The sequence below is a fragment of the Xenopus laevis genome, chromosome 1S, assembly GCF_017654675.1.
Source record: "Xenopus laevis strain J_2021 chromosome 1S, Xenopus_laevis_v10.1, whole genome shotgun sequence".
Classification (NCBI taxonomy): domain Eukaryota; kingdom Metazoa; phylum Chordata; class Amphibia; order Anura; family Pipidae; genus Xenopus; species Xenopus laevis.
Genome location: NC_054372.1, coordinates 103,927,016 through 103,946,176, shown reverse-complemented (window position 1 = coordinate 103,946,176; position 19,161 = coordinate 103,927,016). Strand labels below are relative to the sequence as shown.

At 37.7% G+C, this 19,161-nt stretch overlaps 1 protein-coding gene across 3 annotated transcripts in view; it reads right to left on the bottom strand.

Moving 5' to 3' along the window:
- The window catches only part of gna11.S (guanine nucleotide binding protein (G protein), alpha 11 (Gq class) S homeolog), a 62,378-nt gene that overhangs the window by 26,955 nt on the left and 16,262 nt on the right, over positions 1–19,161 (bottom strand). For 2 of the 3 annotated variants that reach the window (NM_001087372.1, XM_018239814.2), the window contains 6 exon segments: positions 3,462–4,868; positions 5,264–5,417; positions 6,590–6,719; positions 11,280–11,408; positions 15,999–16,153; positions 16,904–17,088. In NM_001087372.1, coding sequence (NP_001080841.1) covers positions 4,678–4,868; positions 5,264–5,417; positions 6,590–6,719; positions 11,280–11,408; positions 15,999–16,153; positions 16,904–17,088 — 944 coding nt within the window. In that variant the 3' untranslated portion in view covers positions 3,462–4,677. 3 annotated transcript variants of the gene reach the window in all.

The window sequence follows — 19,161 nt, the reverse complement described above, 5'->3', positions numbered from 1 at the left end:
ATAATGTCCTCCATTAACCAGGAGTCAGTTTTTTTCCCCACGGAAATCAATGGTTCCGTGGATAAAAATGGAAAGTGACCGGCTACTAGTGAGCACTGGGGGGGGGGTCTGTTTTTAAACATCTCGTGTGCCATTGCCCAGTCACACTACTAGAAACACATTCACTGGAAAGCTGAACACCGACATTTTTTTTTCATGGCTTGCTGGGATTTGTATAGTGCTGGAGAACATCTTAAAAACAAGCTGTGAACATTAAAAAGTGCTCCTTTTAAGGGAATCCCAAAAACAGAGGCACATTTGTTTAAAAAAATAATAAAATACTCTGACTGGAACTGTTCAAATGTAAAGTGTCACTGCAGGAGCAAAGGAATGAGTAAGGGTCGCTTCTCTAAGCCACATGGCAAAAAAGTTGTTTTTTTTCTAAATTAAATGAGAGATCTGCCTTTTAAAGATATTTCATTAGAAAAAGATCAAAGCTACATAACATGAAGAATACACACAGACCTTAGTAAAGAACAAGGCTCACTAGATCAGGGATCCCCAACCTTTAGAACCCGTGAGCAACATTCAAAAGTAAAAGGAGTTGGGGAGCAACACTAGCATGAAAAATGTTCCTGGGGTGCCAAATAGGGGCTGTGATTGGCCATTTAGTAGCCCCTATGCGTATTGTCAACCCACATTGAGGCTCTGTTTGGCAGTACAACTGTTTTTATACAACCAAAACTTGCCTCCAAGCCTAAAATTCAAAAATAAGCACCTGCTTTGATGCCACTGGGAGCAACATCCAAGGGGTTGGAGAGCAACATGTTGCTCACGAGCTACTGGTTGGGGATCACTGCACTAGATAATAATCCAGTATCCTTCACACATCTAGCAATGCCAATATCCACCATTCATCTTCTATAATCAGCAATTAACATTAAAAGCATCAATTCACCCAAAATTGACACCAATAGCTCCAATGCAACCTATGGGGAAAAAAAACACACCTCTAACCAAATATTCTATAGATTCCACATTTGCATAATCATTCCAAAATGATCAAACGCACTCTACAATTTAAGGGCATCTTTAGGCTTAATCTTCTATAGCAACATATAAGAGCAGGGCCCAAAAATCCAGTGTTATACACCGTTGCCACTTGGGCTATAACAGAACCAGTGACTTCAGTCATTTGCACAGAGCAGAATATTTCCTGGGTACTGTTATAACTGTCTCTATCCTTTCTAGATAAACACTGCAACACTCACTTTTTGGCAGAAATTTAAATTAACCTTTATCTGAACAGTTCATTTATTGCAAGCTGCAATCATTATTGTCCAATTAATCTATGAGTGGAAATTTAAAAAAAACAAAAACAATGCAAATCCAGAGTGGATACAACTAAAAAAAAAAAAAAAACAACTTTAAAAATGACATATTTGAAATTTAAACCCATAAAGTAAAATATTCCTATAAATGAAACGGTGTCTTTATCACTAACACCCAATCAGGACATTAATCCTTTTTTACAAGATGAAAAAAAATAAAATACATTCAACTGCGTCATGCAGTACAGACCCAGCACCAAATCTATTAGCCTGTGCTAGGGTTGTTACTACCCTCCTGTAGACATGAATACTATGTCTAAGTCTATGGGAATGATCACCCTTTCACAGGCAAGATGCTGGACAGATCCATTGTTACTGGGACTATACAGTTAGCAGTTCAGGGTGTTAGCCAGCCAATGTTTAATGTCTAATGGGCAAAATGAGTATAATAAAAAATAAAGGGCATTTGGATTTGGTTTATTTTTTTCTATTAGGGATTAAAACATACGTCAAGTAAAAGCTTGTCTAGTCACATTCTCTGTAAATTTGATTTCAACTTCAACTCTGTATGGTTTCAATTCAATTTTTCCCAAAGCTACTAAAAAAGTGGCTTGCCCTTTTGGAGGCCTCAAGAAGCCATTAGCTCCAGTCTTAGTAACATGAATTCACTGTAGGGGGTTGGAGTAATTGTACCATCCATCGGTTATTCCTCCAATCCCACCTCATTTAATGTTAAAATAACTTTTGGCACATGGGATGGATGCAGTCCTCTGATGCATTATAGGGCTAGAGGTCAACCCAGTAGTTTTAGGCTTCATCTGAATAAAATGAAAGTGACAAAACAGAGCATATAAGACAAACAAAATTCTTCTTCTACTACCCCTCACCAACCTAGCATTTAACCCAAAAAGACATTTTCAGGTGGGGTTGTCTTTTCAATCTTTTATCTTCTATCCCCCAGCATCAATTTGAATTAACCAAAACTCAACAGAGAAGAATCATCAAGATTTTAAACTTTACTTCAATTGTTCTTAAATGTTCTTATTTAACAAAGAAGCTTTATATGGCAGGTGTCAGATCTGTTCTCACTGTAAGCAATCAAATATGTTAACTCCATGAGTCACTTCATGTAATTACGATAGCTATGCACATATGATCTGGACATGTGGGGTGCATTGGTGCTTAACTATAAACTAGTGTGGTTTGATCTCCAGGCCAATAATCAGATCACGTGGCAGTGGGGGTTAGGAGTGGACCGCATTTACTATCCATAGCAGCCCACACCAGATATGTACAAGAAAGACTGGAAAAAATGCTCTTTGAACCCCATTAGAAAATCCATCAGGAAAGCTAGCATTGTGGCCCAATACACAGGCCAATATATTCATAAGCTTTACACATCTAATAGGGTGCAAATGATTTTTACTGTTTACGGTTTAGACCAGACAAGATTTTAACATTCAGTTGGTACAAGTGAACAAACTTGGTTGCACTTCTTGGTGGTAAAATGCAACACCTGCTTTACAATCTATAGCCACTAGATGTCACAGTGACACTGCACTAGGACACCACCATGACAGTGACCATGTTTAAAGCTTCCAGGCAATTCCAGAAGGTTATTATAGTAGAGTAGATCATACACAGTATTGTGCCAATGCTTAAATACTGGCTATCCCATGATGCTGTACTAACAAGTATGATTACTGGAGCACACAACGATTGTAAAACAAGGCAATGTGTACCCCTGTAGATATGCAGCGATGCATCCCTACATGCTAAATATTCTCCAGACACCTTTTCGTGTCAATACAAATTTGTGAAATGTCCCAAAGTAGTGTATTTCCTTTATGTACAGACTCTTTAGAGGGAGATTTATCAAAGTTCAAGAATAATAACTTTTTGTCACTAGAGGAGGAAAAAACATAAAATTTTGTTTTTTGATTTTTAATCTAGGGGAAATGCCTAGCTGTCAAAGCCAGATCATTAAAATGTTTTCAAAAAGTGTCAAAAAGTATTGAGAAGGCTTCATTAAAGCCCGAAAAATGTTAAATCTGCAGGAAAAATACCATTTAAACTGTGATAAATCTAGCCCTTAGTGTTTTTGTCAAATAGCCGTCATTGCTGTAGATGCAGCAAACAATAAAATCAAGATGGGATAATGTAACTTTATTGCACATCACATAAGAAATTTCAAATGGGGCCAATAAGTTAACCTTGCATGGGATGCCACCTACCTCTCTATGGTAAATTTCCCAATTGATTAGTGTTTGTGCTTAGGATGCCACCGTCCAGTGGTGGTGGTAAAAATGGAGTTGGCCATTCATTGTGTCTGATAACTGCCTCATTCTTGGTACACTGGTATAATTATCAAGAAACAGAGGTACGATATTAAAGGGAATGACCAGCAGAAAACAAATGCAGTTAAATAGGGAAAAAGCCTTATACAATTGATAACCAAAAGTCCTGAAATAAAATTCTGGTGCCTTAGGTAGTTAAAATGTCAAACTGTAATAAAATTCACTTTGGACACATCAGCACATAAAAAAAATAATAAAATATATGGCATATTTAATGCAAAAAAATAGAAAAAAAACCTGGGAGGTGACAGAAGGAATGTGTTCAAAGCAGAGCAGAACAAAATCCCCTATTGTTTTGTTACCACAAACTTGGGCATCCATTCCCAGAGGTGAGAAGGAACAGTCCTCAAAGTCTTTGGGTCACTGCCCTTCAAAAAGTACAATAAGGAAGGAAGTCACTTGGGATGGGAATAAGAGGTGGAACCAGAAAGCCCAGGAAAGATATGTGTAGTAGACATATCTAATTAATCATCCCTAAAAAGAAAAAAGGTTTATAGCCCTATAGTTCATAGAATCTGTTAAAACATGCAATGCTGCTTAATGAAATAAAACCAAACATTATGAAATGAAAGAAGGATTCTGTAAGGGAGAACTCATGCACCCACTTTAGAGTAAGAAATGAGGGCTGGAGTTTTCTGAATAAAAATTGGAGAAGATGGCTGTAGGGTGAGCAAGCTCTCCACTACCAGACTCCCTGTTCTATTCCCCTTCTTACTGTTTTAATACAAGAAAAAGTCAGAGGATTTTTGAAATATAAACCCATGATTTTCAACGACTTATCAAAGGCATATGGTGCCGCAATAAGCTGCACCTTTACTAATTTGGCAAAAATCATCCCATTTAGAAACAAAATAAAATTATAAAAAAATTTTTAAAAAAAAAAAGATAAAAACAAAAGCAAGACTGGAGCCTCCTCCCCTTCGCTCACACCAGTGCTTTGCTTTCTGGTGATGGGGCTGATCCCAGCTTTCTAATTAAGAGGAGGAAGTTATGGGTAGGTGGGTGCTTAGTTACACCAGGTTGTACTCTTTAAGGTTGTGCTGTAGTATGGTGTCTTTGACAGCAGCGAAGACAAAGCGTATGTTCTCGGTATCAGTGGCACAGGTGAAGTGCGAATAGATGATCTTATCACTGTCAGGATTCAGGTCCACAAACATCTTCAAAATGAATTCACGAGCTGTTGCAGCATCCCGTTGAGGGCCTTAAAATAGAAAAAAACTCAATGAGAAGCAAGTATAGTAAAGGAGCACAGAATCAAACAGTGGGCTTCTATATGTAATCGGCATAATCTTGCTAAAATCACAAGACAATAATTAACACACAGGCTTGAGGATTTCTGCACTTTCTAGGTTCAGTAATATTGCCACAAAGCAGCTGAAGAGCTTGAAAACCCATTCTACTCAAAAGCCTTTTTATGGTTTGGTAATGGTACAAGTGATGCAATAGTAACGGGAACTGTAGCATTACTGTGTAAAATAATTAGTAATTAGCCTTAGAAAGTTGCTGAATTATTCATTATCTCCTGAACAGTCTTTTCTAGTTCTCGGTTTTGTTGGTATGAAGTCTCATTGTTTGACGGCACAATACAGGACTTACCATCAAATTCAGGAAAATAGTCTACGAGGTGGGAATACATGATCTTATCTTCCAGCAGATCCTTCTTATTTAAGAACAGAATGACAGAGGAATTTTGGAACCATGGGTACGTGATTATGGTCCTGAACAGTGCCTTACTTTCCTCCATCCGATTCTAGAAGAAAGAGTACAGCTTCTAATTATTCTAGCAACAAAGAAAAAAAAACTGGACATAGCTCACAACCTTTTACTTTGTGACTTGGTTTGTCGAACAACAGAAAACAGAAGGTATCATGACAAACGGACATATTGGGGGGGAAAAAGGGTTTAAACAAGTCAGGGTTACAAAATCACATGTAAGTATCACTGTACAAATGTTACATTTAAACTAAACCTTGGATGGTCAATGTTTCCCTAACATAATATATATATTAAAACTTACATCAGTGTTAAAATCATCCTTAACATAAATATCCTAACATCTTAAAGGAGACTGAAAACTTTTACATAAGACAGGTATAAGACATATAGTTTTGTACGGAGGGTTTCCCCTGGTCTCAGGTTTGAGCAATATACCCAATTTACAACAGCTGAACTGTCTGTTGAACTACCACATGAAGATTAAGTGTCTTACATTTTAAAGGGGTTACCTATATTAAGGGAGATTTGCAGACTGATACGTTTTTCTATACATATTTATATATGAAATCAGTGATAGTCTGGTAAACACAAGATTGAATGTGATTTTAATGGGCAGCCTAAGAAATAGATGTATTTGATGTGTAACCCCAACCTCTTTTATCAGTGTTTTTTTTTTTTTTTTTTTTGCAACACCACTGTGGCAGTATACTTTAACTAAATGAATTTCTACTTCCTAATTAAAATAATAGGCAAAAAAAAAGTATATTCAGCGCAAGTCCAAATCATTGAACTAATGTTGAGAAAGAAGATATACTGCCCTTTTAATGAACAGGGTTTTTTTTTGGTTACCTGGTTGGTTTGTGATCATTTGGAAAGGGTTTTCTATGAATGGGTCACTTTCCAACTAGAATCTCTCCATAAGTATGTTATTATCACTTAAAATATTTCAGAGCACACGCAGCAATAATCGCTTAAATAACATTACAATGCAATACAATATTTCTAACATGTTGATCAGGGAAGTCGTCGCTCACATTGAGTACATTTTGTAGTGGCTCAAAATCAACACCAAGGTCACAGCACTGCAAGGCAAAACTTGTTATTTTTGGTGCAGGTGAAAACAAATTCACTAAGTTAACACAAGTAATCACAATTTTAGCAAACATGTTTGAACAGCAAATATCATTGAAAAAAAATGAAACGTACCTCATTATCAGACTCCACAAGAACTTGGTCATATTCACTAAGAGCTACGAGGAACATGATGGAAGTGACATTCTCAAAGCAATGAATCCATTTCCTTCGTTCAGACCTCTGACCACCAACGTCTACCATCCTAATAAGGAAAGGCATTGTATTAAAACAAAAAAATATCATGTTTGTTTTTTCACAGACTCTGCTGTATAAACAAATGTATTATATGAACATATAACTGTAAAGTTGTGGACTGCTCCATATTCCTGTGTTTTATAGAGATGAAAAATACACACAGGGAGGACAAGCATAATAATAAATATTAAATAAGCAACACCCATAGTAATAAGAATTAAGCATGTAAATTAGAATTATACAAAATTAAGCATCAGGGGCAAAAAATACACAATAGCAAAGCGATCACTGCCCTGTAGAGATTACAATCCAAGAGTATTCCAGATCTATTGCACAGTGTGTAAATTTAAACAGAACAGAGGATGAACAGCCATAAGCATAATTATTCTATTGCACATTTAAAAGGAATCAAATGTTTCTCAATTTAAAATACATGTAAGTTCACAAGTATGCAAAAAGGGATTATGTATGTACAGTACAAATAAAAGACATCCTCATAACTATCTGCAATACATGGCTAGGTGCCCAACAGATAAGACTTCGGATGGTTTGCATATGGACACTGGCTTATTTTTATAATATCCTGGAATCTATATAATTATTGTAATCTCATTCTCTTTCCTATATTAAAAGTGGTATAAAAACTGGAATAATGGCAGAAGGCAATAAAGTAAAATGGAGTATATAAGCAGATAAGGATACAGTAGATGCTACATGCTGTATTCCAACAGTGTGAACAAAAATAGCTGGAGTAGTGGATACAACATTTGCAAAAGAACTTTAGCTGCCCATACACTGATAGATATACCTGATAATGAGGTTGCTAATGATCTGACATGCAGTATATGGGTGGCAAAACTGATCCAACTGTTTGGCTCCCAGGCCTAGGCAGGGCCACTTGGGATTTTTTAACTTGCACTACCAATATATGGCCAATTCTACATTCTATCTTACTGCCCCTTTCTTATAGGGATGCACCAAATCCTCTATTTCGGGATTCTGCCGAATCCTTTGTGAAAGATTCAGCTGAATACCAAACCTGAACCCTAATGTACATATGCAAATTAGGGCTAGGAAGGCTTAATGAGAACAACAAGCTTAAAAAATTCTTTCGTTCCTTGCTTGCGTGACGAAAAGTCACAAGATTTTAAGGATTCAGTTTGGCTGGGCACTTGGATTTGGCCAAATCCTGCTGAAAAAGGCAGCATTCTGTCTGAACCCCGGGGTTTGGTGCATCCCCACTTTCTTATACACTGCCTTGCAAAAGTATTCACCCCCTTGGCTTTTTACCCATTTTGTTACATTTCAACCTGTAATTTAAATGTTTCTTAATCTTATTTTATGTGATGGATCTGCAAAAAATAGTCTAAGTTGGTGAAGTGAAATGAGAAAAATATTAAAAAAATATAATAATAAAACATTATATGCATATGTATTCACCCCCTTTGCCATTAAGCCCCTTAAAAATCCTGCGTCAATCTGCCTGTGATTTGAGACTGGGTCGGAAGTTCACCTTCCAGCAGGACAATGACCCGAAGCATACTGCTAAAGCAACACTCGAGTTGGTTTAAGGGGAAACATTTAAATGTGTTGGAATGGCCTAGTCAAAGTCCAGATCTCAATCTAATTGAAAATCTGTGGTCAGACTTGAAGATTGCGGTTCACAAGAGAAAACCATCCAAAATGTAGGAGCTGGAGCAGTTTTGCCTTGAGGAATGGGCAAAAATCCCAGTGGCAAGATATGGCAAGCTCATAGAGACTTATCCAAAGCGACTTGCAGCTGTAACTGCCACAAAAGGTGACTCTACAAAGTACTGACTTTAGGGGGGGGAAGTACACTTATGCACGCTGAAGATTTCTGTTACTTTGTCCTATTTGTTGATTGATTCACAAATAAATAAATAAATAAATAAAAAACATCTTCAAAGTTGTAGGCATGTTCTGTAAATGAAATGGTGCAAACTCTCAAACAATCGGTTTTAATTCCAGGTTGTGAGGCAACATGAAAAATGCCAAGGGAGGAGAGGACTTTTGCAAGGCACTGTAAGCATTTAGGTTTTCAGAAGTATTGTCTTCTTCTCGAACGCTCCAAAGGCATGGGCAAACTGAACTGTATGTGGCTTAGATCAACAGGGGCACAGAGTGGATCCACTTCTCAGCGTGTGTATTTTCACCCTCTCTTGTATTTTTAGTGAACTCAAAAAGCAAAATACAGTTTGACCACGGTAGTTCTTCCTGAGCAATCATGGGAATGAAAACTTCTCAAGCACCATTGTCCTTATTATAAACACTGGAAGGTTTATTGCTCAACAGCCATTTTCTAAGGCTGGCAGAAAAAAACAAGCCATTATATGCCCAGTGAGCGCACTGTGTGACCATGTGGCAGGATTAGAATTGTTCTGTTTTCTGCTGGCAGAGAACACCAAGTATATTGTATAGAATTACACTGGCACTCAAGGCAATTGAAATGCAGGGTTACCCGTTGCTATTTATTTCATGCGAACGTGCAACGTTTCGGGGCGAGCCCTTTTATCAAGCATGATGCTTGATAAAGGGGCCCGCCCCGAAACGTTGCACGTTCGCACAAAATAAATAGCATGGGGTAACCCTGCATTTCAATTGCCTTGAGTGCCAGTGTATTTCTATACAATTGACCTTTGGGGGTTACCTTACATTGTCCACCAGGCCACCTGAAGGAAGGAAAGAGTGTGCTCAGCTTTACCTTGTTCCAGAGAACATCAAGTACCATTACCTCCACTTAAAGAATGTCTTTACAGGGTAAGAAAAGCAGGCCTCCATCATAATTTTGTACACAGATAACAGAATGTTAATAGTGATTAGAAAAGGATAAGGAAAATATTAATTATAGTAGTGTCCCTTCACATACTTTTAGATAAACCAACAGTATAAACTGCATGCAAAAATGTGGGCCCTTTAGGCTGAACTATGTGATAATTGTGCAAGGACCCCAAGTAAGTGTTTAAAACAACATAACGCAAAAAACTTACACTACTGCATAGCAACTTTCACAAGTTCAGCATGTGAGGTGAAATTGTATTATATCCTAAACAGTGCCATATTTCAACTAAATGTCAATATCTTCAAAATGACTATACATTTCTTTCACCTGGCAAAACTAACCTATTTAGCAAAAAAAGTTTACAGGTATAAAACCTTCTAGCATTTTTAGTGTATACAGGCATGGGATCTGTTATCCAGAATGCTCGGGAGCTGGGGTTTTCTGAATAACGGATCTTTCAGTAATTTGGATCTTCATGCCCTAAGTCTACTAGAAAAATCATGTAAACGTTAAATAAACCCAGTAGACTGGTTTTGCTTCCAATAATGATTAATTATATCTTAGTTTGGATCAAGTACAAGCTATGGTTTTATTATTACAGAGAAAAAGGGAATCACTTTGGATTATTTGGATAAAATGGAGTCTATGGGAGATGACCTTTCCGTAATTCGGAGCTTTCTGAATAACGGGTTTCCAGATAACGGATCCTATACCTGTACTTGATAAAGAAGTAGCCATACGGTCATACCTCAATTGAACATTGCATATTTATTAGTACACATATATTTAAGAGAATACTTTAGAATTCCACTTGGAAATTTCTAACATATGTGTAAATAAGGTGCCTCTTGAACCTGTAACTGTTTTGCTTTTACAGCTTTAGTTATACAATGTGATGTCCAAACAAAGGCATATAAATGGATACTGCCAGATTTTAAAGAGCCTATGGTTTGGAAACAAAACTTGTTTTTATGATCATCTAACCGTATAAAACTGCAAACAAAGGGAAATTCTGTACTACATTATCGTTTAACCAGCCTGCAGGAAAGACAGACACATTTCATATGGAAGAATTTGCCAGTTCAAGACTTTCATACCTGAAACTGATGGAGCAACATCAGGCTCTAAATTAACAGAATGTCCTCACAAATCCTGCCACTTGCACTGTCCTACTTTAAAAATAACATATTCTTGTTCTGGGTCAGATGTACAGGAATCAAGAAGAGGGACTCACTTGGCAATTAGCCTGAATGCTGGTGATTGACAGCAATGAAAGTGCGGCTGCTAAAAAGGTGCAATCCCAATGTGAAATCACCAGAAGTTGGGTTTCTGGAGTATAAAAAAAAAAAATCCAAAGCCACATTTTGTGCTGGTTTTCTAGAAAACCCCTTTTCATTCTTATCCATGCCAAACCAGTTTTTTTTTTTTTAAAACATTTTTTTATTTATATAACATAATAAAGCTTGTTTTCATTATGCAGATTCATATATAATAAGAATAATCCGTACAGATTCTTCAACAGTTTTCAACAATAGGCCAATGCAATTTTAAAGAATTATACCCTAGATTATTTCATTGGGCAAGAGACTGCCCAGCAAATAGTTTTTCTTTACACCTGTAACTTGATGCTCAAACTTTGTATAGCTGCCTTTACTAAGAGGCAAAAAAGATAAAGAATTGTTAATATGTTTAAAGAATGGTGCAAAAAATATTTACCGGTATGTGCAATTTTATGTGCAGTAGGATGTCTTTCAGCAATACACCTACCTGAAGATGATGTTCTCCAAATCAAAAGGGTACTCTATTATACCCGTTGTTGGCACTCTTACACGTAGCACATCTTGTTGTGTGGGCAGGTAGCCGGGTTTTGAAATCCGGTCCACATCTGTCAGGTAACTGGTAATAGAGAGAGAAAAACCATTGCTAATGTGGTTATAATGTTATTTCTGACCCAGAGAGACCTTAAAATGTTTTCAAATAGATTGCCAGAAATAATGACTTTTTCCAATTACTTTCTATTTTCTGTGTGATCGTTTTTCTAATATTGAAGTGTAATTTTTCACCATCTAAAGGAGCTCTAGGAGGGGGGTCACTGACCCTGTAAAGTGTAATCTGTTCTAAATGGATACATTTAGTTGATACATTTCTTATCTTTGTCCCTGCTGAGAAGAATCTCTGGGTTTCATTAAAGGCAGCTTTTAGAATTGATACAATAGTTGCTAATATTTCAGAGATGCTGCTGAGAAATGTATTGACTAAATGTTGCAAAATTATAGCAGTTTAGAGTCTGCGCCTGAATTACTGAGCTGCCAGACTCAAACACTAGAGACTGGGACATTCAACTTCAAACTTAGATTTTGGAAAAACAGTAAAAAATAAATAATGGAAAGTAATTGAAAAAAGTCTTTATTTCTGGGGAATAATCTAAAAACAACTGAAATGAAAAAAGGCGTTTGGATGTTGAACAAACCCTTTTAGATAAAGCCAACACTTGATAATGAATTTCTTGAGAAGTCCGTGCACAAACAAAATGTGTTCATTACTTGGGTAACCCTAGTAAGTAGTAGCAACCGCTGCAGTCAGAATAACCATGGATATCAAACCCACATTTTTTTTAATTTTTTAATTTGTTAGAATACTGTTCTTTTGTTGTTCCAGAAAGACAATTCCGCTTTCCTCTAGCCAAGTACAGCTAAACAAACCCCTGCAGTTCATGCTGCTTGAACATCATCATCAATTTACATAGCGCCGACAAGATACAAAGTGCTTTAACATACGGAATACAGCCAATAATTCAATGTCCTGATACTTTCACAAAGTTGCAGTAGAAACCTCTATAAATGGAAGAGTAACTCAGTGAATGTATCAGGTGATTGCTAGACTGAGGACATCCCTACATGTTCATTTTGGGTAAGATTTCCTGGTAGCCTGCCAGTCCAGTCCAACTTTGAAGGTTAATTTAAGTCTACTGTATTAAAAATGTACCCCAGTTCCCCCAAAGTAAAACCCGAGATCTGCACTAAAGCGGAAAAAACTTGCAAATGGTGAAAATAATAAACTGAAAAGTAATGTTTTATTTTCAGCACACACATGAACTCAAGTAGCAATCTACTCCTGCTTGCAAAAAAAAAAAACCTTCAATAACAGCTGAGAAGTAGTAATGCAACCCAGAAAAATAAAGTTGTAGTACACATTTATCAGCACTACAAATTGGGTAAAGCCACACCCAGAAAACTAAAGCTGGCCACACATTCCCATATTGGGTTAAGCAGTTTGGACAATTTCAATTACTACCACTCGATTGAAATGAAGCAGAGAAGAGCAAGATGTTTAGTGTTTATGTGCTTTTTTTATATAAGCCTAACTGAATGCGCTCATGTCAAAATGGGGAGGGGGGGTATAGTCTTCCCTTTAGTATGATGTGGCGAGTGCTATATTGAGTCAACTGTTTTTCATTTTTTATTATATGTGGTTTATGAATCAGCAGTTCTCCAGTTTGCATATTTTAGCAATCTAGTTGCTAGGGTCCAAATAAGGCAACATATTTATCAATAAATTGTAGCCTTATAGAGCAGTTGTTTATTAGATGGGATCAGTGCCCTAAAAATAAAAAGATGAAGAGAGGGCAAATAAATGAAATGGGTGAAGCAGCCCTTTAACGAACTAACTGATGCCAGAAACATTTCCCAATGTTTGCCCAGTCCCTTTTGCTGGTGTAACAGAAGCATTTAGTAGGACAGAATAAATGATCAATAGTAGAGGGCCTGAACAGAAAAGATAAAAATAAATAGCTGCACTGTTGTTTCACCTAAAACTAGTCAGTGGCTGACTCAGGATATGGTTCATAATGCTTTACTAAAAAGTAATATAAATAAGGCACCAGGGGAAGATGACACACACCCATGGGTTTTAAGAGAGCTTAGTGCAGTTTAACACTGGCCTCCATTTATGATTTTCTCAGATTTGCTTTCATCTTGTATGGTACCTATGGATTGGAGGAAAGCGGATTTAATTTCAATATTTAAAAAGGGATTACAATCTCAGTCTGGCAATTATAGGCCTGTAAATTTGACATCCGTGGTGGGCAAATTATTTGAAGGCTTGTTAACGCGATACCGACATGTCACTATCAAGTATGTGCTGCACCGTAATAGCCACCCTCAAAGCCGCCCCACAAACCTTGGTGCAGCAGAACGGCTGACACGACTAACAGATCTTGAGGAAAGGCGATTGTGAGCCTGAAACGTCGCTATTGTATTTCTGTCCTAAGAAAAAGCCCTTTTGCAATAAAGGCCTTTAAAGATATCACTAACTTGTGGTGCAGTCTGCTTGCTGATTGTGACTACTAACAGATCTTCCGTATTGCTTCAATGGCGCTGTAATTAGCCTATGGAAGGATTGCGTCGCCCCAAGCCCAGCATCACTGAAACAGCACCAACAACCTTTTAGCAGTGTCGGAGGGTCGGGTTCATGCAGGTTCGCTGGGCTGGGGGCAGCATTGAGGGAGCTTTGAGGCAAACTATTGCGGGTGCAGCACATACTTGATACGGGCTCGTTCCTATGATTTTTATAGGAATGTGTCGGTATCGCTTTTAAGGGATAACATTCAAAATTTTGCCCTAGTGAATGTCATTATGAGCAGCAATCAGCATCGCTTTTTGAAGGATAGGTCATGTTAGAGAAATTTGATTGCTTTTTATGATGAGGTAAGTAAGATGCTGGATAGTGGGGGAGCAGTGGATGATCTATTTTCGATTTTGCCAAAGCATTTCATAACGTGCCTCACACATTACTGCTTTCTAAATGAGGGCTATTGGGCTTAATGAGGTTGCTTGCACGTGGATAGAAACAGCCTACAGGGTTGGGTACAGATGGTGGTTGTTAATGGTACATTTTGTACTAGGAATAAGGTTCTTAGTGGAGTCCCTCAGGGCTCTCTATTGGGCCCACTTGTATTTAACTTGTTCATTTATTACTTAGGGGAGGGTACTGTAAGTAATGTATCAGTGTTTGCAGATGACACAAAAATATCCAGCCCAATTAATTTCATCCATTCCATTGCAGCAGGCAATCTGGGCAGTTAAGTGGCAGATGAGATTCAATGTTGATAAATGTAAAGTCATGCACTTGCATATGCAAGCCACTTATAGGCTTAATGGGACTGCACTATGAAATCTATTATGGAAAAGGACCTTGGAGTTGGCTGTGGCACGCAATGTCAGTCAACGGCATCAAGGGCAAATAAGGTATTAAGCTATATTAAAAAGGGCATCGATTTGCCGGAGGAGTGTGTTATTCTGCCAATTTACAGAGCAATGGTGAGGCCCCATCTAGAATATGCTGTGCAGTTTCCAGTGCTCAAACAGGACATTATTGAAATAGAGAGTCCAGGGAGGGGCAACTAAGATGATAAAAGGTATGGGAAATCTTAGCTATGAGAAAAGACTGTCCAAGTTGAGGTTGTTCACGCTGGAGAAAAGGCGGGGGGGAGGGGATATGATAACTATGTATACTGTATATGTATACTGTAAATATATAAGGGGATCATAAAATAATCTCTCTAATGCTTTATTTACCAGTAGGTCTTTCCAGCTGACAAGAGGGCATCCATTCAGATTAGAAGAAAGGAGATTGTGCCTAAATACTCTGAAGGGTTTTTTTTTTTAACAGTGAGAGATGTGAAGATGTGGAATTCTCTTTGCAAATTTTAAGTTAACAGTGAGAGATGTGAAGATGTGGAATTCTCTTTGCAAATTTTAAGTTAAATATGTCTTGGTGGGGTTTTTTTTTCATTATGAACAAACAAATTTTTTTTTTAAGTTACTTGTCCTTTAAGAAGGGGGTGGATGGGTATATAGCAAGTGAGGGAATACAGGGTAATGTAAGATAGCTCAAAGTACCATTTGATCCAGGGACTAGCCCGATTGCCATCTTGGAGTCAGGAAGGATTTTTTTCCCCCTCTGAGGCAAATTGGAGAGGCTTCAAATGTTTTTTTTTGCCTTCCTCTGGATCAACTAGCAGTTAGGCAGATTATATACAGACTTAAGGTTGAACTTGATGGAAGTGTGTTTTTTTTTTTTTAAGCTAACTTACTATGCGAGTATGTAAATAAACAAACAAATGAAACTATACCCCTCACAATCTTTGCTTTTGGTTTGCCTAGGTCAATGATCCCACCAACTAGAAATCATTTTCAGGCGCAGGCTGGAAAGAGTCAAAAAAGGAAGACTAATAATAATCAAAATCTAATTAAAATAAACAGAAACATGACTGATTGAAAAGTTTCTTAGACTAAGCTCACAGATAGCATACTAAAATGTTATTTTAAAGGTGAACCTTCCCTTTAACAAAAAATGACAAAGGGCAAGACTTCCAAAAGTAACTAAACCAAACATATATTATTCCGAAAATAAATACATAATTTGCTGCAGTAAAATGGAGATCATTTGATGGTGCCTTTTGACAGGTCTGTCAGAAATACTTACTACTTGGTAGAATCTGACAGTTGGTACTCCCGCCGTCTATCATAGCACTCCTGAATCCCAGGGTCACTCCACAGGTTTTTGACTGCATTCACATATGGCTGTTCAAAGGTACATACTTTCTCTACATCCACTTCTCGCACAATTTGAGCATTGGCCTTGTTTAAAAAATAAATAAATATTTTTTTTACCTTACTCAATGTATATAAACATTTAAAGGAATAGATCAGGATGTTTTTGAGGGTTACATAACTTACTGAGGTAACAAGATCAAAATAATTTCCTGGATGATGTTATCTGTATTGCATTCTCTGAATAGAATTCATTAGTAAATCTCAATTATTTTATTTGTATTATCCTTTATTCATATTTAATTTTTTTAAATGATTGCCTTCTTTTTTGTAATAATAAACCAAAACATTGTACTTGATCCAAATTAAGATATAATTAATCCTTATTAGAGGCAAAATAAATTATTAGATTTATTTAATTTTTATATTTTTTTTTAGCAGACAAGGTATGGAGATCCAAATTTCAGAAAAGATCTCATATCCAGAAAACCCAGGTCCCAAGCATTCTGGATAACAGGTCCTTGCCCCAGTGGACCTTATGTGAAATGCTAACTTCAGAGCCCTGCAATGATCCCACCCTCCCTCTCAGCTCATCGAGTTAAAATGTATCGATACTGTCAAAGTAGGCTTGACCCAAGTCATGCCCCATTTATCAGCTCTATTACAATGTAATTCTCCTACCGCACACCTGTAGTTCACCAATCCTGCAAGCTGGTGGTGCGTTCCTTCCGTTGACCCGGCCGGGTCCCTTAGCAACCAACATGTTTGGTGGCTGAATAAAAGGGGATAATCCCCGACTGCACTAATCGGTGTGTGCGGATCCATTTATCAGCTCACCTTGTTCTGTTCAAACTTGTAGAGAATTTTCAGTGTTTCCATGGCTCTTATCATAGACTGCATGGCAGTGAAGATATTCTGAAAAACTAGCTTGGTGAATCCCCTCTTGTCCTCTTCAGAATAACCTGAGCCATGGATGATCCTCATCTGTTTAATGAATGTGCTTTTTCCACTCTCTCCAGTACCTGTTTAACAGACATGAGATGTATAAATTAATAGGCAACGAGAATACTAATAAAAGAAAAAAAAAAGAAAAAAGAAAACAGGGAGCATAGCAAGGAAAAATGAACAATTTATCAATGTTAACTTACATGTGAACACAATACAAAGAATACAACATTGAGATAGAGAATACAAAATTAAGCATTTAGAAAATTTGCATACAAAATGCTACCACAATATCAGAATAAAAAACTTGGTAGTTCCTTCCAGTGTCGGTCTCGGGCACCTGGAGCCCACCAGAGAACCTGATCTGAAGGCCCCCCCCCCAATTTACACACAAAACCCCACAAGGGAAAATAAAGGCAATGCATACCAAAGTAAACATTTTCATTTGTATACTATGAAATTACGTTGCAAAAATTATTAAACAACCTTAATACCAAAAAACAAAAATATTAAAGAAATATAGTTAAATCACTGCACATACACTGTAAAGGAGTATACTTTTAATACCCTATAAATAAACACAAACAAGCTAAATTAAATTATTTGTAATGTCCCTTTCAATGTTATTAATATTTTGCATGCATGTACTTACTGTAGATAATTCACATTGCCACTTTTTTTAACACTCAATACAGTGATGCAGAAACCGACGTAAAGGTAATAGCGACCTTAGATTGTAAGCTCAACTGGCAGGAATGGATGGAAATGTGACAGGGACTTTAGACTGTAAGATCACTTGGGCAGGGACTGATGGGAAAAAGCAGGCCACAGTAGGTAAACATTATAGCTATATGGAGGGAGAGGGAGAGAGGGAGAGAGAGGGAGAGGGAGAGAGAACTTCTCAGCATTTTTCAAAGTGCAGAAACAAACAAAGCACCAACTTAAATACACTCTGTGACAGGAACCCTGCATGGCGTGCAGAGTATATCGAGGTCATCTGTTTCAAAATAACATTACACAGAAAACAATCAATGTGAAGAACAAGTCATACTAAATATAAAACTAGAGTATCAAAGTCACACAGTGTAACAGAGGTAAGTGGGTAAAAAATAAAATCTGACATATATGATACAACAAAGACAGGACAGAGAGGTAGATCAAAGGAGCAGAGTCTGCACGTGTACTCGTACCATCAGGAATGGATAATGTAATAGCGGCAATAGAAATAAGGGCTTTCGTTAATCGGCAGAGCACCAGGTGGTAAGAGAGCACAGTACCTGTAAATGTAGAGAGCCATCAGTGGCGGAAGCTGTGTCCTGGCACATTCAGAAAGTACAGCTCGTGTGTGTACCAATCCCGTGTTGGAGCCGACAGTGCTGCAGACCTGGATGGAGTTGGAGGACAGGACGGGGTCGCGCCACCGATTGTTCTCTACATTTACAGGTAATGTGCTCTAATACCACCTGGTGCTCTGCCGATTAATGAAAGCCCTTATTTCTATTGCCGCCATTACATTATCCATTCCTGATGGTACAACTACTACAATTATTTTCGAGGTTTGCACCCAGGCAGAATATATTACTTTATCGTGAGTGCCAATAGCCTGCCTATATACATAGTTGCTGACAGTCAGCCAAACGTTAGATGGGCCACGGAGGCCGTAGCAGAGGAGCCAGGCAGATCGAATGTATGGTAGGCAACAAAACAGGAAATTGTTTATACATACCGTAATTTCTGTTTCCTGGTCACTTCCATGACAGCATTCACCAATGGGTTAATTCCCCTGCTGGCCAGCGGACAGGACCTCCCACCAATAGTTCAAAGTTCTCCTTCCTCCCTTACCCTCTTGTCTTAGTATAAAGCTGTCCCCATACAGGGTGGGAAACTCCCCGGTGAATGCTGTCATGGAAGTGACCAGGAAACAGAAATTACGGTATGTATAAACAATTTCCTGTTTTCCCATAGTCACCCATGCCAGCATTCACCAATGGGAAATCCCCAAGCTTAAAATAGAGGGCGGGAAACAATATGCGTTTAACAGAAAACTTTAATCATCAGAAAAAACTACAGATTGCAACACTTTTCTCCCAAATTTAGCTTCTTGAGAGGACAACACGTCCAATCTGTAATGCTTCACAAAAGTATTAAAG